Source organism: Amblyraja radiata, chromosome 7 (genome assembly GCF_010909765.2).
Source record: "Amblyraja radiata isolate CabotCenter1 chromosome 7, sAmbRad1.1.pri, whole genome shotgun sequence".
NCBI classification, from domain to species: domain Eukaryota; kingdom Metazoa; phylum Chordata; class Chondrichthyes; order Rajiformes; family Rajidae; genus Amblyraja; species Amblyraja radiata.
Genome location: NC_045962.1, coordinates 12356598 through 12375466, shown reverse-complemented (window position 1 = coordinate 12375466; position 18869 = coordinate 12356598). Strand labels below are relative to the sequence as shown.

Genomic DNA, 18869 nt, shown 5'->3' with positions numbered 1-18869 from the left:
ACAGTTGCGTAGCTGGTAGAGCTACCGCCTCACAGCACGCGAGACCCTTGTTCGATCCTGACATCGGATGCTGTCTGTGTGGAGTTTGCAAGTTCTCCCTGGAACCACTTGAGTTTCCTCCGGGTACTCCGGTTTCCTCCCACCACCCAGAGGCATGCAGGTTAGGAGGTTAATTGGCCTCTGTAAATTGCCCCTAGTGTACAGGGAGTGGATGGGAAAGTGGCATAAAATAGGACTGGTTTGAATGGCTGGTCGGCGTGGACTCGATGAACAAATGGCCTGTTTCCATGTTGTATCTCTAACCCCAAGTTTCATAGCCTGAACCACTGGGCTCACTGTCTCTTTCACAACTCCCTTAGAAGTCATTTGTTTACATTCTGGTAAGTCCCACTTTTTGCTCATGAATTAACCTTTTTTTTACATCCCTTTATGTGATTTTGAGACCATTTCCCAAGTAAAAAAGGAGTCTAAAAACTGAATTCTTTAAGTATAAGATCCCAATTTTTAGAAATTGGTTTCACTAGGCAGAGAGCATTATAATGCATTCTCACCTAGGCAACACAATCTCTATCATCGTAACTTTTTTGCATATCTTTCATTCTGAATGAATATCTTTCAAAATGAATATCTTTCATTCATTTGTTCTACATCTCTCTACATCACCTTCCATATCACTCGGTTCCCTTTCCCCTGACTCTCAGTCTGAAGAAGGGTCTCGACCCACGTCACCCATTCCTTTTATCCAGAGATGCTGTCTGACCCGCTGAGTTACTCCAGCTTCTTGTGCCTAACTTCGTATTATAATGACAGTAGATCACAGATTATTTTACTCAATTCTGTGAAGGTTCGGTATTTTCTATTGGCCATTCCAACTTGAGTTCATCTGTCGAAAACACAGTGAATCCTATACATGTGCCCTGTCAAACACATTAGTTCAGGACTTACGGCATTGAGAAAGCTGAAGTAATTTACACGTAGCTGTGGACAGGTATAAAATAATCAAAGGGAAATTGATGGGAATGTAAGAGAGAATAAGTTACAGGGCTACAGGAAAGTAAGGAGTTAAGGCATGAGACTAATGGGCTTTCTCTGCTGGAAGCTGGCATGGATCTGATGGGTTGAATGGCCTTGTTACAAGAAAGTAATCAATGAGTTTACTGAAATTCCTCAGCATTGGTGCAGAATCTGCAGGGCCATTCATTTGAATGCTGAATGCCTAAGAGGAAGAAATATATTACATTTTCTTATTTGTATTCAGTTTATTATTATTATTATTATTATTATTATTATTATTATTATTATTATTATTATTATTGGTTATTGCAAAATGTTAATCTCCTTTATTTATTTATCTTCTTTTAAATTTTTCGTAGTTAAAAGTTTTTGAATAAGGCTGAATAAGCCATGAATGTCAGCCTTATTAAAATCATTGATGACCGACAACATCTCTGGCAGACAGGTTTGCAGGTTGTCAAAGACTTCCATCAGAGTCTTTATGGACAGGCTTGTTACGGCTGTTCCTACATCCCCCAGTTATTTCATTTGGGGCCCTCGCTGCGCAATGCTACAACCATCTCAATCAGATCATTTGATCAACTCAGGAAAGTTGACACATTCAGGAAAGACGATACATTCAGAAAAATAGGGACCCAGCACACTGAGTGCTAGAAAAGGAGCCTGCTCATACATATTGCGGTTATTGCTTCAAGAATGATGGCAATGAAATTCCAAGTCAAACAATGCCAAACATATAGATTCCAGCAAGTGAAAATTTTTTTAAATGCTAGATGTCAAAAGAAAAACAAAACATGCTGGAAACACTACACTCGAAATGTTAACTCTGTTTCTCTTCCCACAGATGCAGCTTGAACTGCTGAGTATCTCCAGCATTTTCTGTTTTTTATGTAGCCTCCAATTTGCTGCATTTGTTTATTCCTGCAGGGAAGAACTTCACCTTATACATATTTATTTTTAATAATTTAAGCCAACCAGCAAGCATCGGCAAGAGTGCCTCAAGATCTCAGCTCTTCTGATTCAACATGAGCAAAACGTTGCAAATTGTATTGACGTGCAAACTTCTGTAACCAGTAATATCTTCATTAACCAGGTGAAAATTGGACATTTGAGGAATTTAGGAAATTTTGCGTTATCTCGGGAAATTGCATGGAAAAGTCAGATTGCAATTTTTATGACTCAAACTATGAATGGGAGGTAAAATCATCTGCAAATCTTCGCCTAAACATTAAAGAGGTAAAACTTGTTGTTGATATGTGTACTATGCTGATAAACCTTGGACTGTGGCTCACTGGTCAACTTCTGAGAAAACATTTCATGGTAAATGCATAACAAATATAATGTAAATAAGACGTATATGATGTATTCAAGAGAGAGTTAGATATAGCTCTTAGGGCTAATGGTATCAAGGGACATGGGGAGAAAGCAGGAACGGGGTACTGATTTTGGATGATCAGCCATGATCATATTGAATGGCGGTACTGGCTCGAAGGGTCGAATGGCCTACTCCTGCACCTATTTTCTATGTTTCTATCTCACACAGAATAAAAGGAACAGTCTAAAAACCAAAGATAGACACAAAAAGCTGGAATAACTCAGCGGGATGGACATAATCTCTGGAGAAAAGGAATAGGTGATGGTTTCGGGTCAAGACCCTTGTTCAAAACCAAGGTATAGTATAATAATCCATGAAATGTGGGATTAGTGTAGGTCATGAGAAGCACACCAATAACATCAGCATGAATTCAGCAGACCATTTAGGATTCAATGTGTAGGAAGGAACTGCAGGTGCTGGTTTAAATCAAAGATAGACACAAACTGCTGGAGTAACTCAGCAGGACAGGCAGCATCTCGGAATGGGTGACGTTTTCGGGTCAAGATCCTTCTACAGACTGATGTCAGGGGAGTGGGCGTTGTTTAGGATTCAGGATTAAATGTTAGGTACAAAAGATGGCAGCAAACGACCATGTGATTAGATGCGAGTTTCCTTCACCTTCGTGAGTCGACGACAAGAACTCCACTCGAAAATGAAGCTGACCACTGACGTGATCGGTCGGAAGTCTTCTTAACAGGTTGTAGTTAACAGTCTGGTCCCTGTAACAAAGAACAACAACATGAGTCACCTTCTAAAGACAAGAAGTTTTAAAGATCTAATTTTTAATTCTACAAAACAATTTTATAGACAATAGACAATAGGTGCAGGATTAGACCATTCAGCCCTTCGAGCCAGCACCACCATTCACTGTGATCATGGCTGATCATCCACACCATTCATCTGCTTTGCCAAGATGACTGCTGGTTTATTTCATCATTCTAATGCTTCCATATGAACAAGGACCATCTGGAGAGAATACAACGTCCACTTCTACACGTTGAGCCACGGTATAAAATACATTTCATGTCCTCTACTATATAAAATGTAGAGCTAAATGCTAAAAAGAGCTAAAGACCCAGAGAGTTGTGAATGTGTGGAATTCTCTGCCTCAGAAGGCAGTGGAGGCCGATTCTCTGGATGCTTTCAAGAGAAAGTTAGATAGAGCTCTTAAAGATAGCGGAGTCAAGGGATATGGGGAGAAGGCAGGAACGGGGTAATGATTGTGGATCATCAGCCATGATCACAGTGAATGGCGGTGCTGGCTCAAAGGGCCAAATGGCCTCCTGCTGCACCTATTGTCTATTGTCTAAGATCCTAATGAATTTTCCCCATGCCTCAATATTTAAAACATGTAAAAGATATTTGGACAGGAACAAGGAAGGAACGGTTTAAAAGGATATGGGACAATGTGGGAAAATGGGATTGGCTTAAATAGACATAAGATCTAAGAAATATGGACATAAATTGGTGATCTCTATCAATGATTTGGATGAGAATGAACAGGGCGAGATTAGCAAGTTTGCAGATGATACAAAAGATCCTGGTATTTTAGATAGTGAAGGTGGCTGTCAAAAATTGCAGGAGGATCTTGATTGGTTGGCCAGGTGGGCTGAAGAACCATCTCGACCTGAAATGCCGCACATTCTTTCCCTCCAAAGATATGGAGATATTGCCTATCCCGCTGAGTTACTCCAGCATTTTGTGTCTATCTCTGGTACATATAACATGGCTGGACCATTTATATAGGTAATTTATTTGCTTTTCCTTATTTCAATGCATATTTATGTTTAATTAGTTTCATACAGGTTTACACCAATGTTCAAAGTTGTATTTTTCAACTATTTCCAAATATCTATGCTCATCAGGAGCATTTTGCAGCAGTATCAGGGAACTCTGAACTCTGTGGCCTGCAGCTGAGTGACCACTCGCAGCCTGCTGCCTCTCGTGGAAAGGCCAACAGTCTGAAGAAGGGTTTCGGCCGGAAACGTTGCCTATTTCCTTCGCTCCATAGATGCTGCTGCACCCGCTGAGTTTCTCCAGCATTTTTGTGTACCTAGGAATTTCAGAGCTGTTGGCCAGAAAAAACATCGTTCAGTCATCAGGCTTACTTGGGTCCGCATGATCTGACTCATTCTCTTTTTCTATCTTTCAAACTGGACTTTAGAGCGCTTCAATAAGCACTGATTTGAACAAAATCAACACGACTCAGCTTTCAACTATTATACTCTGAAACATTTGTACCCGTCCACAAAAAAATAAAAATGTGGTTAAGAAGTCCACAAGACACGTATATACATTTACAAAATGGCAGAGAACTGCCTTTTTATGGCAGAAACAAGGAACTGCAGATGCTGGTTTACACAAATGGACACAATGAGCTGGAGTAACTCAGTGGGTCAGGCAGCATCTCTAGAGAATATTGATCGGTAGCGATTTGGGTCAGGACCCTGTGTCACACCCCAGTCAATGCCACATAGTTTTGTGGCAGCTTGTCGTGTACAAACTCTGGACCGCTGCAAGAAAACATTACCACAAGAACTAAAATTCACCCCCTCGCACATGCATATACTCCAGTGGCTGATGGACCAGAGGTTGTAAAGGGGCTGTCCCACTGCGGCAACCTAATTGGCGAGTTTAGAAGAGTTTGAAAAAGTGTCATTTTGAAGACCTTCTTCGACTATGTTGAAGACTAGCTTCGACTAGGTTTCGGGAAAATTGGACACCGAATAGTGGAGAGTGAAGACGATCTCCTGCAATCTCCTTTGACCTCCCTTCGACTATGTTGAAGACTATCTACAACTACCTTTGACTACCTTCGATTACCTTTGACTACCCTTGATTACCTACGACTAACATGCCGACCTACTACGACCTACCTCGACTAAACCTACGAGTAAAAAAAAATATCAATTTTTTCTATGGCGACCTTTTTATACTTGCGGGCATTTTTCAGCATGTTGATAAATACGCCGCGACCTAGCTGAGGCCTCGAGTACGCGGGGACTACTCTCGAGCATGAAGGAGAGTTACAAAGACCTCCTAGGACCTCGTGTCGGCCATGCTGCGAGTATGAGTCGAGGGCAAACTCTTCTGTATTCGCGGATTAGGTCGCCGCAGTGGGACAGCCCCTTTAAGCTATCTAGCTGAAGCTGAAGAGCCAAAGACAACTTACTTTTTCCACAATTATCCCATTAAACATGGAAAATTGTCCTTATGCAAACTGGTCACGGATGAGGATTGTGGGATAGAATTTCCATAGTGGTTGACAGAAACTTGGGCCGAAATCAAATTGACCCCATTCCTCCATGCTTTCCACCAATTTTCCTAATTGGTAAAAGTTTTGTGGCAGCTTGTCGTGTACAAACTACCTACAATAATAGCAACCATGTTTAAGTCGGCCAAAAAACCTGCACTTACAACAACTGGGGCTTGAAAATGGCGCCAAACTGGTGACTCTGTATACTGTCTCAGTTTACTACTGCTATACACTTGTACCGTACCTGAGATGCCAATCTAAGATATACTGCGCTGTGTACAAAAATGAACCATCTATCTATCTATCTATAATATATTAAAACTGTGTGTGTGTGTGTTTCTGCCTGACTTGTGGGTGCCAGCCTTTGATTCGTTGCTACGCCGACACCAGATGCAGAAACGCCGGGAACGGCTTGAGTTGGAGGACCACGTCTCCCGCGGGGGCTACGGGTAGGGAACGGGTGCGTTGGGGGAGCAGACCCGACGGGTCTGCACTTGGCCTAGTACCATACAAAATTCATGGCCAAGACCCTGGCGATAACAATGTTCTTCATCACAGTATTGACACGGGAACTGTTACATTCACATGCAGAAGCAGCCTGAGCTTTGATTTAACATCTTTTCCAAAAAGTGGCATCACCAATATTCAGGACCACATTGTTGTCTCTGTAGATTTTTATGCTTAGCGTATTTGGTGTGGCATTTGAAATTGTCCTACTGCATTTCAGCTTTACTTGTGCATCAGTTTTTTGCTTTCACTGAGTATGGTAAGTATTGAATGTACAATTACCTCTCAAAGCTCTGCTGTTACTGATGGCAATAAGTGCCTTAATTATCATTTCATTTACTTGTCGCTTCCCGACTTTTGGGAATGGAAAATTAATAACAGATGCTACCTCGATTTGCAAGAGCACACGTTGCCTTCAAAACATATCAGAAAGTCATGCAGCAACAGTAAAAGCAGCAGCATAATGACGGCAATTCAACAGCAGGAACACAGTTTTATTTGTACACCATCTCAGCCCAATGTTTTGAAAGTGCAACCGTATTGGAATAGACCAGCTTTTCAAGTTCTAAATACCAGTGTCACATCAGAACTTTCTACAAATAATAAATTGGAAAGAAAACTAAATAAGCAGGTTTAATAAAAACTTTCTATCCTTCATTTCCAAACAATTTATTCTCATTAATGAATAAGATATTCAATTGCATTGCATCCAATCGAGGTACGAATTGTTTCACAAGGTGAATTTATAAGCATATTAACCAGATAATATATGGTCAAGGAAGGATAAAGTTCAAAGTTCTCATGGGTGACGAGGTAAGAGGCAGTTTTGGGATGCACTAAAATAAGCCGCTCAACTTGTGTTATGTGTGTTTGTTAGCAGTCGATCACAGGCGCAAATTAATGACCATAATACAAAAAATATTTGCAGAGCATTCCGTCCCGCAGCACCCTCTGTGTAAAAGACCTGCGTCATGGGCAGCACGGTGGCGCAGTGGTAGAGTAGCTGCCACAGCCCCAGAAACGGGGCTTCGATCCTGACAACGGGTGTTTGGCTAGACGGAGTTTGGACATCCCCCCCCCCTGACCTGCGAGTGTTTTCTCCTGGATCTTCAGGAGGGCGGGAAAACAACACCATACACCTCTGCACATCGATGGAGCTGATGTGGAAAGGGTCAGCAGCGTGAAGTTCCTAGGACTCCACCTGTCAGATGACCTGATGTCCACAACCAACACCACAGCACTGGTCAAGAGAGCCCAGCAGCGACTACACCCTCTCCGAAGACTACGTAAAGCAGGTCTCCCCACTACACATCTACGAACTTTTTATAGGGGGACAATCGAGAGCACATTAACCAACGGCATCACTTCCTGGTTCGGGAGCTGCAAGGCGTACGAACGGCACCAACTTGACAGGATTGTGAAGACCGCCAGCAGGATTATTGGTGCTCCACTCCCTTTCTTGCTGGACATATACAGGAAGAGATGTATCAACAGAGCCATCTCCATCATCAAAGACCCCTACCACCCATCGCATCACATATTCTCCATCCTGCCATCTGGGAAGAGGTACAGGAGCATTAGCTGCAAAACCAGCAGGATGCTCCTCAGCTTCTTCCCGCAGGCTATAAGACTGATAAACGGACTTAGCCCCCTGCCAAAGTATCGCGCACCAACCATCAACCTGGACACACTGCAGCAGCTGTCGATCGGAACGCCTGTTGATGTTTAGTAGAGAGTAGAGTGTTTAATTTAATTTGTTCATGATATATGTTTTTTATTTCTAGTTATTTGTTGTTATTTGTACTGCACACTGAATGGACACTGGTTGAGTAACGTTTTTTTGTTTCCTCTGGGTATGTGAGTACTCAGGAAAATGACAATAAAGATATACTGATACTGATACTGATCTTTGGTTTCCTCGCACACACCAATGACGACGACAGGTTAATTAGCTTGGTATGATTGTAAATTGTCCCTAGTGTGCGTAAGATAGTGTATTAGTGTATAGGGATCACTGGTCGGTGCGGATCCGGTGGGCTGAAGGGCCTGTTTCTGCTCTCTATCTTTAAAACACACCCGGGATCGATCCCGACTACGGGTGCTGTCTGTACGGAGTTATTGCGTTCTCCCTGTGACCTGCGTGGATCTTCGGTTTCCTCCCACACTCCAAAGACGTACAGGTTTGTATGTTAATTGCCTAGGTATCAATGTAAAATTGAACCTAGTGTGTGTAGGGTAGTGTTAATGTGCTGGGATTGCTGGTCAGTGTGGACTTGGTGGGCCGAAGGGCCTGTTCCCGCACTGCATCTCTAAACTAAACAAAACTACGCAGCAGGTCAGGCAGTTTTTGTGGAGAAAATACGAGCCACAACCTGCACAAAATGAAGATAATTCAAGAAAAATTCCTGAGTCGAACACAAACCAAATGAAAATCAAAAATCAACAGATGAGATTTATTCCCAAGTCCCAAATAATAATTGATGAATGCATGGCTAATTGAAACAAGTCAACATATTATCCCTTTTCCAATGACAATATGAAGCAAATGCAGAAGACTATTTGAATATTAACCTTGCATCAACACATAACAAAATATGTTAAAATGTTACAAGAAGATGATTATTTGTGGAGCAACAACCTAGTCAACAGCAGGGATGGTCCTGTCTCAAGAATTTATTTGGCACCTTTACAGAGATAATATTTCAAATCCAGCATGTAAAAGTTTTAGGATTGGTATAAATTGATTTCCATCATAAATTGTACACAGTTCCATATAATTGGAAGCATAATATGCAAGCATAAAGCAAAAGGGATTGAGGTTCAAGATCTGTACATGGGTTGTAAATTCACCCAAGGCAGGAACCACCAGGGAGGTTATTTCAGGCAGAGAGAAGGTCATGTTGGAGACAGTGCTTTAGGGATTGGTTCTGACAATCCTACCATTTCTAATTTATATTAACAACTCAATATAATTGTTCAGATTTTAATAATGCCCAGTTGACAGATCAATTGAATCTCAAGGTGCAAATTATTTTTAATGGAGAAATTAAATTTTACACAAACAAATTCTGTATACATGAATATAATAAAGATTCAAGAGGGTGCATAGTAAAATCAACCATGAAATGGAGCTGTATCTATGAAGAAAGCATAAGCCAGAAAGGTCCACTAAAAATTAAAATAGCTCAAAGCTAGAAAATGAGTTATTCCGATGAATAATGATGGAATAGCTCAGGATGAATATTGAACATAGGACAGTACAGCTCAGGAACAGCCTTGTGTCCACAATGTCTGTGCCACATATAATACTAAGATCTTCACATAACCAAGAAAGCTCCATTCCCTGCATATCCATATGACTACCCAAAAGTATTTTAAATGGCACCATCTGTGTAAAACACTGACAAAATGTGGCAACTTCAGAAAATTTAGAAATTCATGGTGGCGAGTAATCAAAAACAAACTGCAAGTTCAACGGTACAAAACAGCCCAAATCCTCTATTGTAATCTGATGGAAGTTCACGCCCTATTCATAAGGATAAGATGGCGGCGCTGGCTTAACAGCTGCGGCCCACCTGCAGTCCGTCTGGTTTTTTTTCTTTCTTTTTGTTCCTTTGTCATGTTTTAGTTAATTTTGTTTTGTTCAGTTGTTTATGTGTGTGGGTGGAAGAAACATGTTTTGGTCTCTTCCTTCGGGGGATGCAACTTTTTTTCTGTCGTATTCCCCGTCCCCGTCTCCGTCTGCGCTGAGGCCTAATGGCGGAGCTGGCGGCCCCGGAGCTGTGGCGGCAGCAGCAGCGGCAGCGGAGACCCGACTCGGCCCCGGAGCTGTGGCGGCAGCAGCGGCAGCAGAGATCTGACTCGGCCTCAGAGCTGTGGCAGCGGCAGTGGCAGCGGCGGCGGCAGCAGAGACCCGACTCGGCCACAGAGCTGTGGCGGCGGCAGCGGCAGTGGACACCCGACCCGGCCTCAGAGCTGTGGCAGCGGCAGCGGCAGCGGAGACCCGACTCGGCCCCGGAGCTGTGGCGGCGGCAGCAGCGGCAGCGGAGACCCGACTCGGCCCCGAAGCTGTGGCGGAGGCAGCGGCAGTGGAGACCCGACTCGGCCTCAGAGCTGTGGCGGCGGCGGCAGCGGCAGCAGCAATGGAGACCCAACCCGGCCCCGGAACCGTGGCGGCGGCAGCGGAGACCCGACTCGGCCCCGGAGCTGTGGCGGTGGCAGCAGCGGCAGCGGAGACCCGACTCGGCCTCGGAGCTGTGGCGGCGGCAGCGACCACCCGCGAAGTTTGAACCGGCCCGTTCGCGGAGCACGGTTGAGCCGCGGGATTTACCATCACCCGGTGGGGTCACAACATCTGGAGCCTGGATCGCCTCGGCGCAGAGGGAGAACAAAGGGGGAAGAGACAGAGACTTTAACTCACTGTGGTGGATGTTAAATTTGTGTTGATTGTGTGTTTTTGTCATTTTTTATTATATGTATGACTGCAGGGAAACAAAATTTCGTTCAGACCGAAAGGTCTGAATGACAATAAACAAATCTAATCTAATCTAATCTAATATAGTGCGGTATGGGGAATAAAGCAAATATAACATTTATCCCCATTGACAGAGGCATGTTATTCATTCAAATCTCGAACGTGGCCGTGAGAAAATATAAGGAACGACACTAAATGCCAAACAAAGTACGAGGCAACATTTTAGCTTTACAATTGTTGAACAGAGTGAAAGTAAGAGCAACTGTCATTCAGATTCAAACCCAACAGTTTATTGGTCAAGTATTCACATACAAGTTTGCGGGCGACACAACCCTGATTGGACTGATCCAGGATGGGGAGGAATCTGCCTACAGACAGGAAGTGTCACAGCTGGCGTCCTGGTGCCGTCGCACCAACCTCGAGCTCAATGCTCTTAAGACAGTGGAATTGATTGTAGACTTTAGGAGAGCTCCCCCCACTCACCATCAACAACACCACAGTCACATCTGTGGATTATTTTAAGTTCCTGGGAACCATCATCTCCAAGGACCTTAAGTGGGGGGCTACCATCGACTCCACAGTCAAAAAGGAACAACAGAGGATGTTTCCTACGGCAGCTGAGGAAGCACAATCTGCCACAGGCAATGATGGTCCAATTCTACACGGCCATCGTAGAGTCTGTTCTCACCTTCTCCATCATGGTTTGGTTTGGTTCAGCCACCAAGCACGACACCTGGAGGCTGCAGAGAATCGTCCGATCAGCAGAGAAGGTTATTGGCTGCAACCTTCCCTCCATTGATGAACTGTACACGGCAAGGGCCAGGAAGCGAGTGGGCAAGGTCATCTCTGACCCCTCTCACCCTGACCACAAACTCTTTGAATCACTTCCCTCTGGAAGGCGACTCTGGACTGTCAAAGCTGCCACAGCCAGACATAAAAACAGTTTTTATCCACGAGTAGTTGCTCTACTCAACAGCCAATATTCTGTAGCCTCCCTTTGTTCTGGTATTTTGTTGGTTCACATGCTTGATCAATGGTGTTTTATTTTTAATGTTTTATTATTATTAATGTTTAGTGTTTTCTGAGTCATTCGTAACTGTCACTGTGTGTCATGTTGTTACTTATGGGCGGAGCTTCCTAGTATGTGAATACTTGGCCAATAAACTTGGTGTTGAATGGACGCAAAACGCCTGGGATCATTAATGAACCATGAAAATTTTTTGATTTTAGTTTTGCTTAATTTAGAGATACAGCGCGGAAACAGGCCCTTCGGCCCACCGGGTCAGCACCAACCTGCGATCCCTGTACACGAGCACTATCCTTACACACTAGGGACAATTTACAATCTGACGATGGAGCTTTTAAGATTTTGTGGGGTTGGCGAACAAAGGAGCACCAAATGGCTGAACACACCTATATAAAACTAGGGTGTGCTTGTGGTAAGTAGGAACATTTGTTTTCAGCTAGACAAATGAAAGTTATAAGGTTATAAGTGATTGGACAGAATTAGGCCATTCGGCCCATCAAGTCTACTCCGCCATTCAATCATGGCTGATCTATCTCTCCCTCCTAACCCTATTCTCCTGCCTTCCCCCAATAACACTTGAAGTGGAAGTAAATTTAGTCTACATTCTGTAATTTGCCTTTAACTCAGATAAGTTATGTCCATACAGACTTAACAACATGATGTCGATAAAGCAAGCAGCAAAGTACGGACGATCAGAATCAGCAATGGATATCCTCCAACCCATGCATCTACTCCCCTCGAGGAACACTAAAAAGAGCATTTGCTGCTATCAATTACTTGCAGCGGTCAAGATCTGCCCACCGTCTAGAACATCAATTGCTACTATAAGTAAAAATGTTCCAAACATGCAGTTTGTGGCGTTAATGTATTTTCTCACAAATGCATTGACACCCACATGCTTTGTTCATATCCAATCCAATCCAATCCAACTTTATTTGTTAAGCACTTTAAGACAACCAATGTTGACCAAAGTGCTGTACAGAAGAAAAAACAAGACATCATAAACAGACAACATAACAGAACATAACATAACAGCTCACATAAGGCGCATAAATCACATATGAAATACAACAATAAATCAAAAGACATAAAACATGAGTAAAAATAATAGCCATGCAATAAGCAAACAAAATAAGAAACCAATCAAGCAAATGAAGTCGACATCTTACTGGGTATCAAAGGCCACGGAGAAGAGATGGGTTTTAAGAAGAGATTTAAAAACAGACAGAGAAGAGGCCTGTTTAATGTGGAGAGGCAGATCGTTCCATAATTTGGGTGCCGACACAGCAAAGGCACGGTCCCCTCTGAGCTTCCGCTTAGTTTTAGGCCCACTCAGGAGCAGCTGATTATCTGACCTGAGAGAGCGGGCGGGTGTATAAGGGTGTAGAAGCTCAGATAGGTAGGGCGGGGCAAGACCATTTATGGATTTAAAAGCAAATAAAATAATTTGCACCATAACATATGCACCACTTCCATTCTTCAATTCAAGGCGATGTCTCTTTCAGCCTTTGCTCCAGTTATAGTATAAATGTAAGAATGCTCATTTTTTTTAAGTGTCCAGAACCTATCTTAGCAAAATAGTTCTGGTGAAGAAAAGTAGATTATGGGTTTTATTCATCATCACAGGATAACAGCACTTATTATTAAGTATAAGTAACCTCAGCAAATAATTCATTTTGGTTCAAATACCACCAAAGCAATTTGACATTTTAATTCAAATCTAATTACACTGGAAATGAAAACTTGGTATCAGTAACAATTTCTGTAAAGCTCCAGTGAAAAAGATTACCTAAGTGTCTGATGTAATTAAGCCTTTTACCCCTGATGGCAATCTATTAAATCAGTGTATTTTGCATTAGTTTCAAAAACTTCCTCACGTAAAATTTTCAAATGTCTTTCCTCCAGTTTATGGTCTCACAAGTATGCTGATTTTCTCTTGATAGGTAAGAGTGCAATGAAATTGAACATGACTAAAGGAGCAGAAAACATAAAACAATAGAAAATAAACCTGTAAAATAGAAAAACAAGACAATCAAAAGTAAAGTAAATTGACAAAATTATCCTGTTTGATGGACCTATTGCATCTTGGACATTTCATTGACGGCTGTCAAGGGAGCAAAACTGAACACACATTATAAATGGCAAGATGCAAATTGCTGGAGTAACTCAGCGTGTCAGATGGCATCCCTGGAGAACATTATAGGTGATGGTTCAGGTCGGGGCCCTCCATCCGCATTTTGTGTCGGGGCTCTTTTTCCTACACATTGCACACTCTCCATAATGTTTGGGACAAAGACCCATCATTTATTTATTTGCCTCTGTATTCCACAATTTGAGATTTGTAATAGAAAATATCACATGTGGTTAAAGTGTAGATTGTCAGATTTTAATAAAGGGTAATTTTATACATTTTGGTTTCACCATGTAGAAATTACAGCGATGTTTATACATAGTCCCCCACCCCCCATTTCAGGGCACTATAATGTTTGGGACACAGCAATGTCATGTAAATGAAAGTAGTCATGTTTAGTATTTTGTTGCATATCCTTTGCATGCAATGACTGCTTGAGGTCTGTGATTCATGGACATCACCAGTTGCTGGGTGTCTTCTCTGGTGATGCTCTGCCAGGCCTGTATTGCAGCCATCTTTAGCTTATGCTTGTTTTGGGGGCTAGTCCCCTTCAGTTTTCTCTTCAGCATATAAAAGGCATGCTCATTGGGTTCAGATCGGGTGATTGACTTGGCCACTCAAGAATTGACCATTTTTTCAGCTTTGAAAAACTCCTTTGTTAGTTTATGATCATTTGTTGCTTTGTTTGGGATCATTGTCTTGCTGTAGAATGCGCCGGCCAATGAGTTTTGAGGGATGTGTTTGAACTTGAGCAGATAGGATGTGTCTATGCACTTCAGAATTCATTATGCTACTACCATCAGCAGTTGTATCATCAATGAAAATAAGTGAGCCAGTATCTTCAGCAGCCATACATGCCCAGGTCCATAACACCCCCACCACCGTGTTTCACAGATAATGAGGTATGCTTTGGATCTTGGGCAGTTCCTTCTCTCCTCCATACTTTGCTCTTGCCATCACTCTGATATAAGTTAATCTTCGTCTCATCTGTCCACAAGGCCATTTTCCAGAACAGTGGTTGCTATTTTATGTACTTCTAGGCAAACTGTAACCTGGCCATCCTATTTTTGCAGCTAACCAGTGGTTTGCATCTTGCAGTGTAGCCTCTGTATTTCTGTCCATGAAGTCTTCTGCGGACAGTGGTCATTGTCAAATCCACACCTGACTCCTGAAGAGTGTTTCTGATCTGTCGGACAGGGATTTTTCTTTATTATAGGGAGAATTGTTCTGTCACCAGCTGTGGAGGTCTTCCTTGGCCTGCCAGTCCCTTTACGATTAGTAAGCTCACCAGTGCTCTTTTTCTTCTTAATGATGTTCCAAACAGTTGATTTTCGTAAGCCTAAGGTTTGGCTGATGTCTCTAACAGTTTTATTCTTGTTTCTCAGTCTCATAATGGCTTATTTGACTTTCATTGGCACAACTTTGGTCCTCATGTTGATAAACAGCAATAAAAGATTCAAAGGTGATGGAAAGACTGTGGGAAAGGCTAGGAAAGGTGCTGCGAGCTCTCTTATACCTGCATTAAGGAGGCATTTAAACACACCTGAGCAATTACAAACACCAGTGAAGCCATGTGTCCCAAACATTATGGTGCCCTGAAATGGGGGGACTATGTATAAACACAGCTGTAATTTCTACATGGTGAAACCAAAATGTATAAAAATGGCCTTTAATAAAATTTGACAATGTGCACTTTAACCACATGTGATGTTTTCTATTACAAATCTCAAATTGTGGAGTACAGAGGCAAATAAATAAATGATGGGTCTTTGTCACAAACATTATGAAGGGCACTGTACATCATGTTTCACAGTTACAACGATCACGAACACACCGTCAAAAAAAAAGAAGATAGGAGCATTGGACTGACAGTAAAGATGTTCTTCAAGTCTAATAATACATTACCCCAAGGCCTGTCTCCCCATCAGACGTTGTACTGGGATGGTTAGTTTACCCAGGAAACGCTTTATAATCGGCCGACTCTTTGCAAATTTGTCTTTAACATCAATTTCCAGTACATCTGTGAGAAGTGCCACAAAAAAGTATGTCTGTAAAACAACAAATATATCATCGTAAACATATTTAGCATTTCAAGCATTAATTTATTCAGTCATTGCGTAGTCGAGAAGTATATGTTTAATTTCCATACGACAGTAGATTTTACCTCTCCTTGCCAAATAGGGTTTGTTGTGTTTGCCACTATTGACGACCGCTTCTCTTGTCCGTGATGAGCAAAAGTGGGGAAAGTGCTCTTTTTCCCAGGCTGAATGGCCATTTTTAGATATGGATCTGGGTTGAAAAACATTCCTTTCTTGAGTCCTACGGCTCGGATATCTGTTTGGAAAAATAGAGAGTCAGTGTCAGATCACAGTAATAACATTTGACCCAGCAGTAGTTGCAGGGCATTGGGGCCCGTAACACTTCTTTAGAGGGATACACCATGGAAACAGGCCCTTCAGCCCACTGAATCCTCGCTGACCATCGATGACCCGTATGCTAGTTCTATACTATCCACTTTCACACCCTACACACTCGGAGCAACTTACAGAAGCCAATTAACACACAAACCCGCATGTCTTTGGAATGTGGGAGGAAACCGGTGCGCCCGGAGTAAACCCACGCAGTCATAGAGAGAACGTACAAACTCCGCACAGACAACATCCGTAGTCATAATTAAACCCAGGTCTCTGGCGCTGTGACGCAGCAACTCTACCGCTGTGCTGCCCTCTGGGAAGGATAAAGTCTGCAATAGTACTTGATAAGAAAAATAAATCTTTATTTATGTAACTTATAAACCAATGCTAGATATATACTGGACCAATAGGTTGCTGTGAATGAAAAAGCAGAATGAATTGTTACATCTTCAATTCATTTACATATAGAAAGACTCCATTACTTTTATTTTCCATTTTCTCGCAGGTGACATTTTTCCAACTCCAGAAGGCCGATGTATTAATTCATCACCATGGGCTTGTCAACATGCAGCTCCCAGTCAATTTGTTTGCTAATTTATGTTCACATTTTAAAAGCTTGATCGTGAACGCAGATCGAAAAAAGTAAGTAAAGTCTTCACTGCAGATGCATGTATGGATTGCAAGGAGCAACACTTGGCAATGCAAGGTTCACCAAGGTTAGCGATTAAAAATGTTACAATTGTATTTCTGGGGCCAACTGGTGAGCAGCACAACACTTGTCACACTTGCAAATGTGGGTGAATGCATAGAAATCACAAACACAAACACACACACAAACACAAAAACACACACACACACAAACACACACACACACACACACACACACACACACACACACACAAACACACACACACACACACACGATCCCAGATGTTTTGCGTCCATTCAACACCCAAGACCTTTGAGAGTTGTGTTTCCATATTAAAGAGTTCATGAGTTCAAGAGAGTTTATTGTCATGTGTCCAAGATAGGACAATGAAATTCTTGCTTTGCTTCAGCACACCAGAGCATAGTAGGCACGAATACGAAACAGATCAGTGTGTCCATATACCATTGTATAAATATATACTCACATGAATAAATAAACTGATAAAGTGCAAATAAACAGATAATTGGCTATTAATGTTCAGTGTTTTGTCCGAGCCAGGTTTAATAGCCTGATGGCTGTGGGGAAGTAGCTATTCCTGAACCTGGTTGTTGCAGTCTTCAGGCTCCTGTACCTTCTACCTGAAGGTAGCAGGGAGATGAGTGTGTGGCCCGGATGGTGTGATATCCAAGTGGATTCCCTCCTTTTAATTTCTGGTCTGTTGTTGCTACGTACCATTTTCAGTGCTTGTTTCGATATCTCTTTTTTGATCATTTGACCACATGGCCTTCTTAGACTTTATCTTTCGTGCATTATATTGTTGCCTTCGTACACGTTTGACATGGTAATTAATTTCCCACTTAATCCCTTCTGCAAACTCTTGGTTTCAACTGTTTTTACACTTGCTGCATTTAAAACAGACAGTTTGTGTGATCCTTATGCCCCTGTCCCACTTAGGAAACCTGAACGGAAACCTCTGGAGACTTTGCGCCCCACCCAAGGTTTCCTTGCGATTCCCGGAGGTTTTTGTCAGTCTCCCTACCTGCTTCCACTACCTGCAACCTCCGGCAACCACCTGCAACCTCCGGGAACCGCACGGAAACCTTGGGTGGGGCACAAAATCTCCAGAGGTTTCCGTTCAGGTTTCCTAAGTGGGACAGGGGCATGAGTCAGGATCACAAAACTGCTTATAACTGTTAGGTACATCTGAATAGAGTCACCATTGTAATGCACCAAAGATAGAAATGAGATAGTGATCACACAAGGTTGTTTATCACTCAACCATTGAGGAATCATGTACTGGTTCGGAGACAAGTATAGATCCATCCCTTCTCCAGGGTTTGCATTTACGTACCCACGTCACTCTCCAGGACAGTAGGGAGAAATCTCTCCCCAATGATAGGCACCAAAGAGTAAGTCAGCGGGTCAGAGAGCATCTCTAGAGAATAGGAATAGGTGACGTTTCAAGTCGAAACCCTTCTTCAGACTGAGAATCAGAGGAAAGAGAGCCCCCGACTCCCAGTCTGAAGCAGGGTCTCGACCCGAAACGTCACCCATTCCTTTTCTCCAGAGATGCTGTCTGACCCGCTGAGTTACCCCTACTTATTGTGCCTATCTTCGGTTTAAACCAGCTTCCTATGCAATCTCTCTCCATTCCTGCTTTGTAAGAGAGGCTGTTTTAATGCCTCTGAGCCAGTAATCAACCCATCTAATTACCGCAAATGTCTCATGTCATAGAAACATTTCTGCAACCAGAAGCTGCCAAGCCTCCATCAATAGCCTATCCTGGTCAGTCAGGAGCAATCCAAACATGCATCTTCAATAAAGGCTTTACAGACAATGTGAAGGCGCATTCATGACTTTCCTGCTGGATGAAAGGTTGCAGATCTTAACTGTGTACATAATGTCCAGTAGCACAATCCCTTTGCCCAACAGGCTTGTGCTCAATCTCTGGTCCCCTCATCTCAACTAACCTTAAACTACACGCTCACTAACTCCACCTTTAACATGGTGCAGACGTGCTGG

At 42.6% G+C, this 18869-nt stretch overlaps 1 protein-coding gene across 5 annotated transcripts in view; it reads right to left on the bottom strand.

The window, feature by feature from the left end:
* The window catches only part of hecw2 (HECT, C2 and WW domain containing E3 ubiquitin protein ligase 2), a 342360-nt gene that overhangs the window by 117670 nt on the left and 205821 nt on the right, over positions 1 to 18869 (bottom strand). For all 5 annotated transcript variants that reach the window (XM_033023729.1, XM_033023732.1, XM_033023733.1 and 2 more), the window contains exons 6-8: positions 15949 to 16118; positions 15690 to 15832; positions 3008 to 3108 (exon numbers count right to left, since the gene is read on the bottom strand). In XM_033023729.1, coding sequence (XP_032879620.1) covers positions 3008 to 3108; positions 15690 to 15832; positions 15949 to 16118 — 414 coding nt within the window. The remainder of the gene's footprint in view (positions 1 to 3007; positions 3109 to 15689; positions 15833 to 15948; positions 16119 to 18869) is intronic.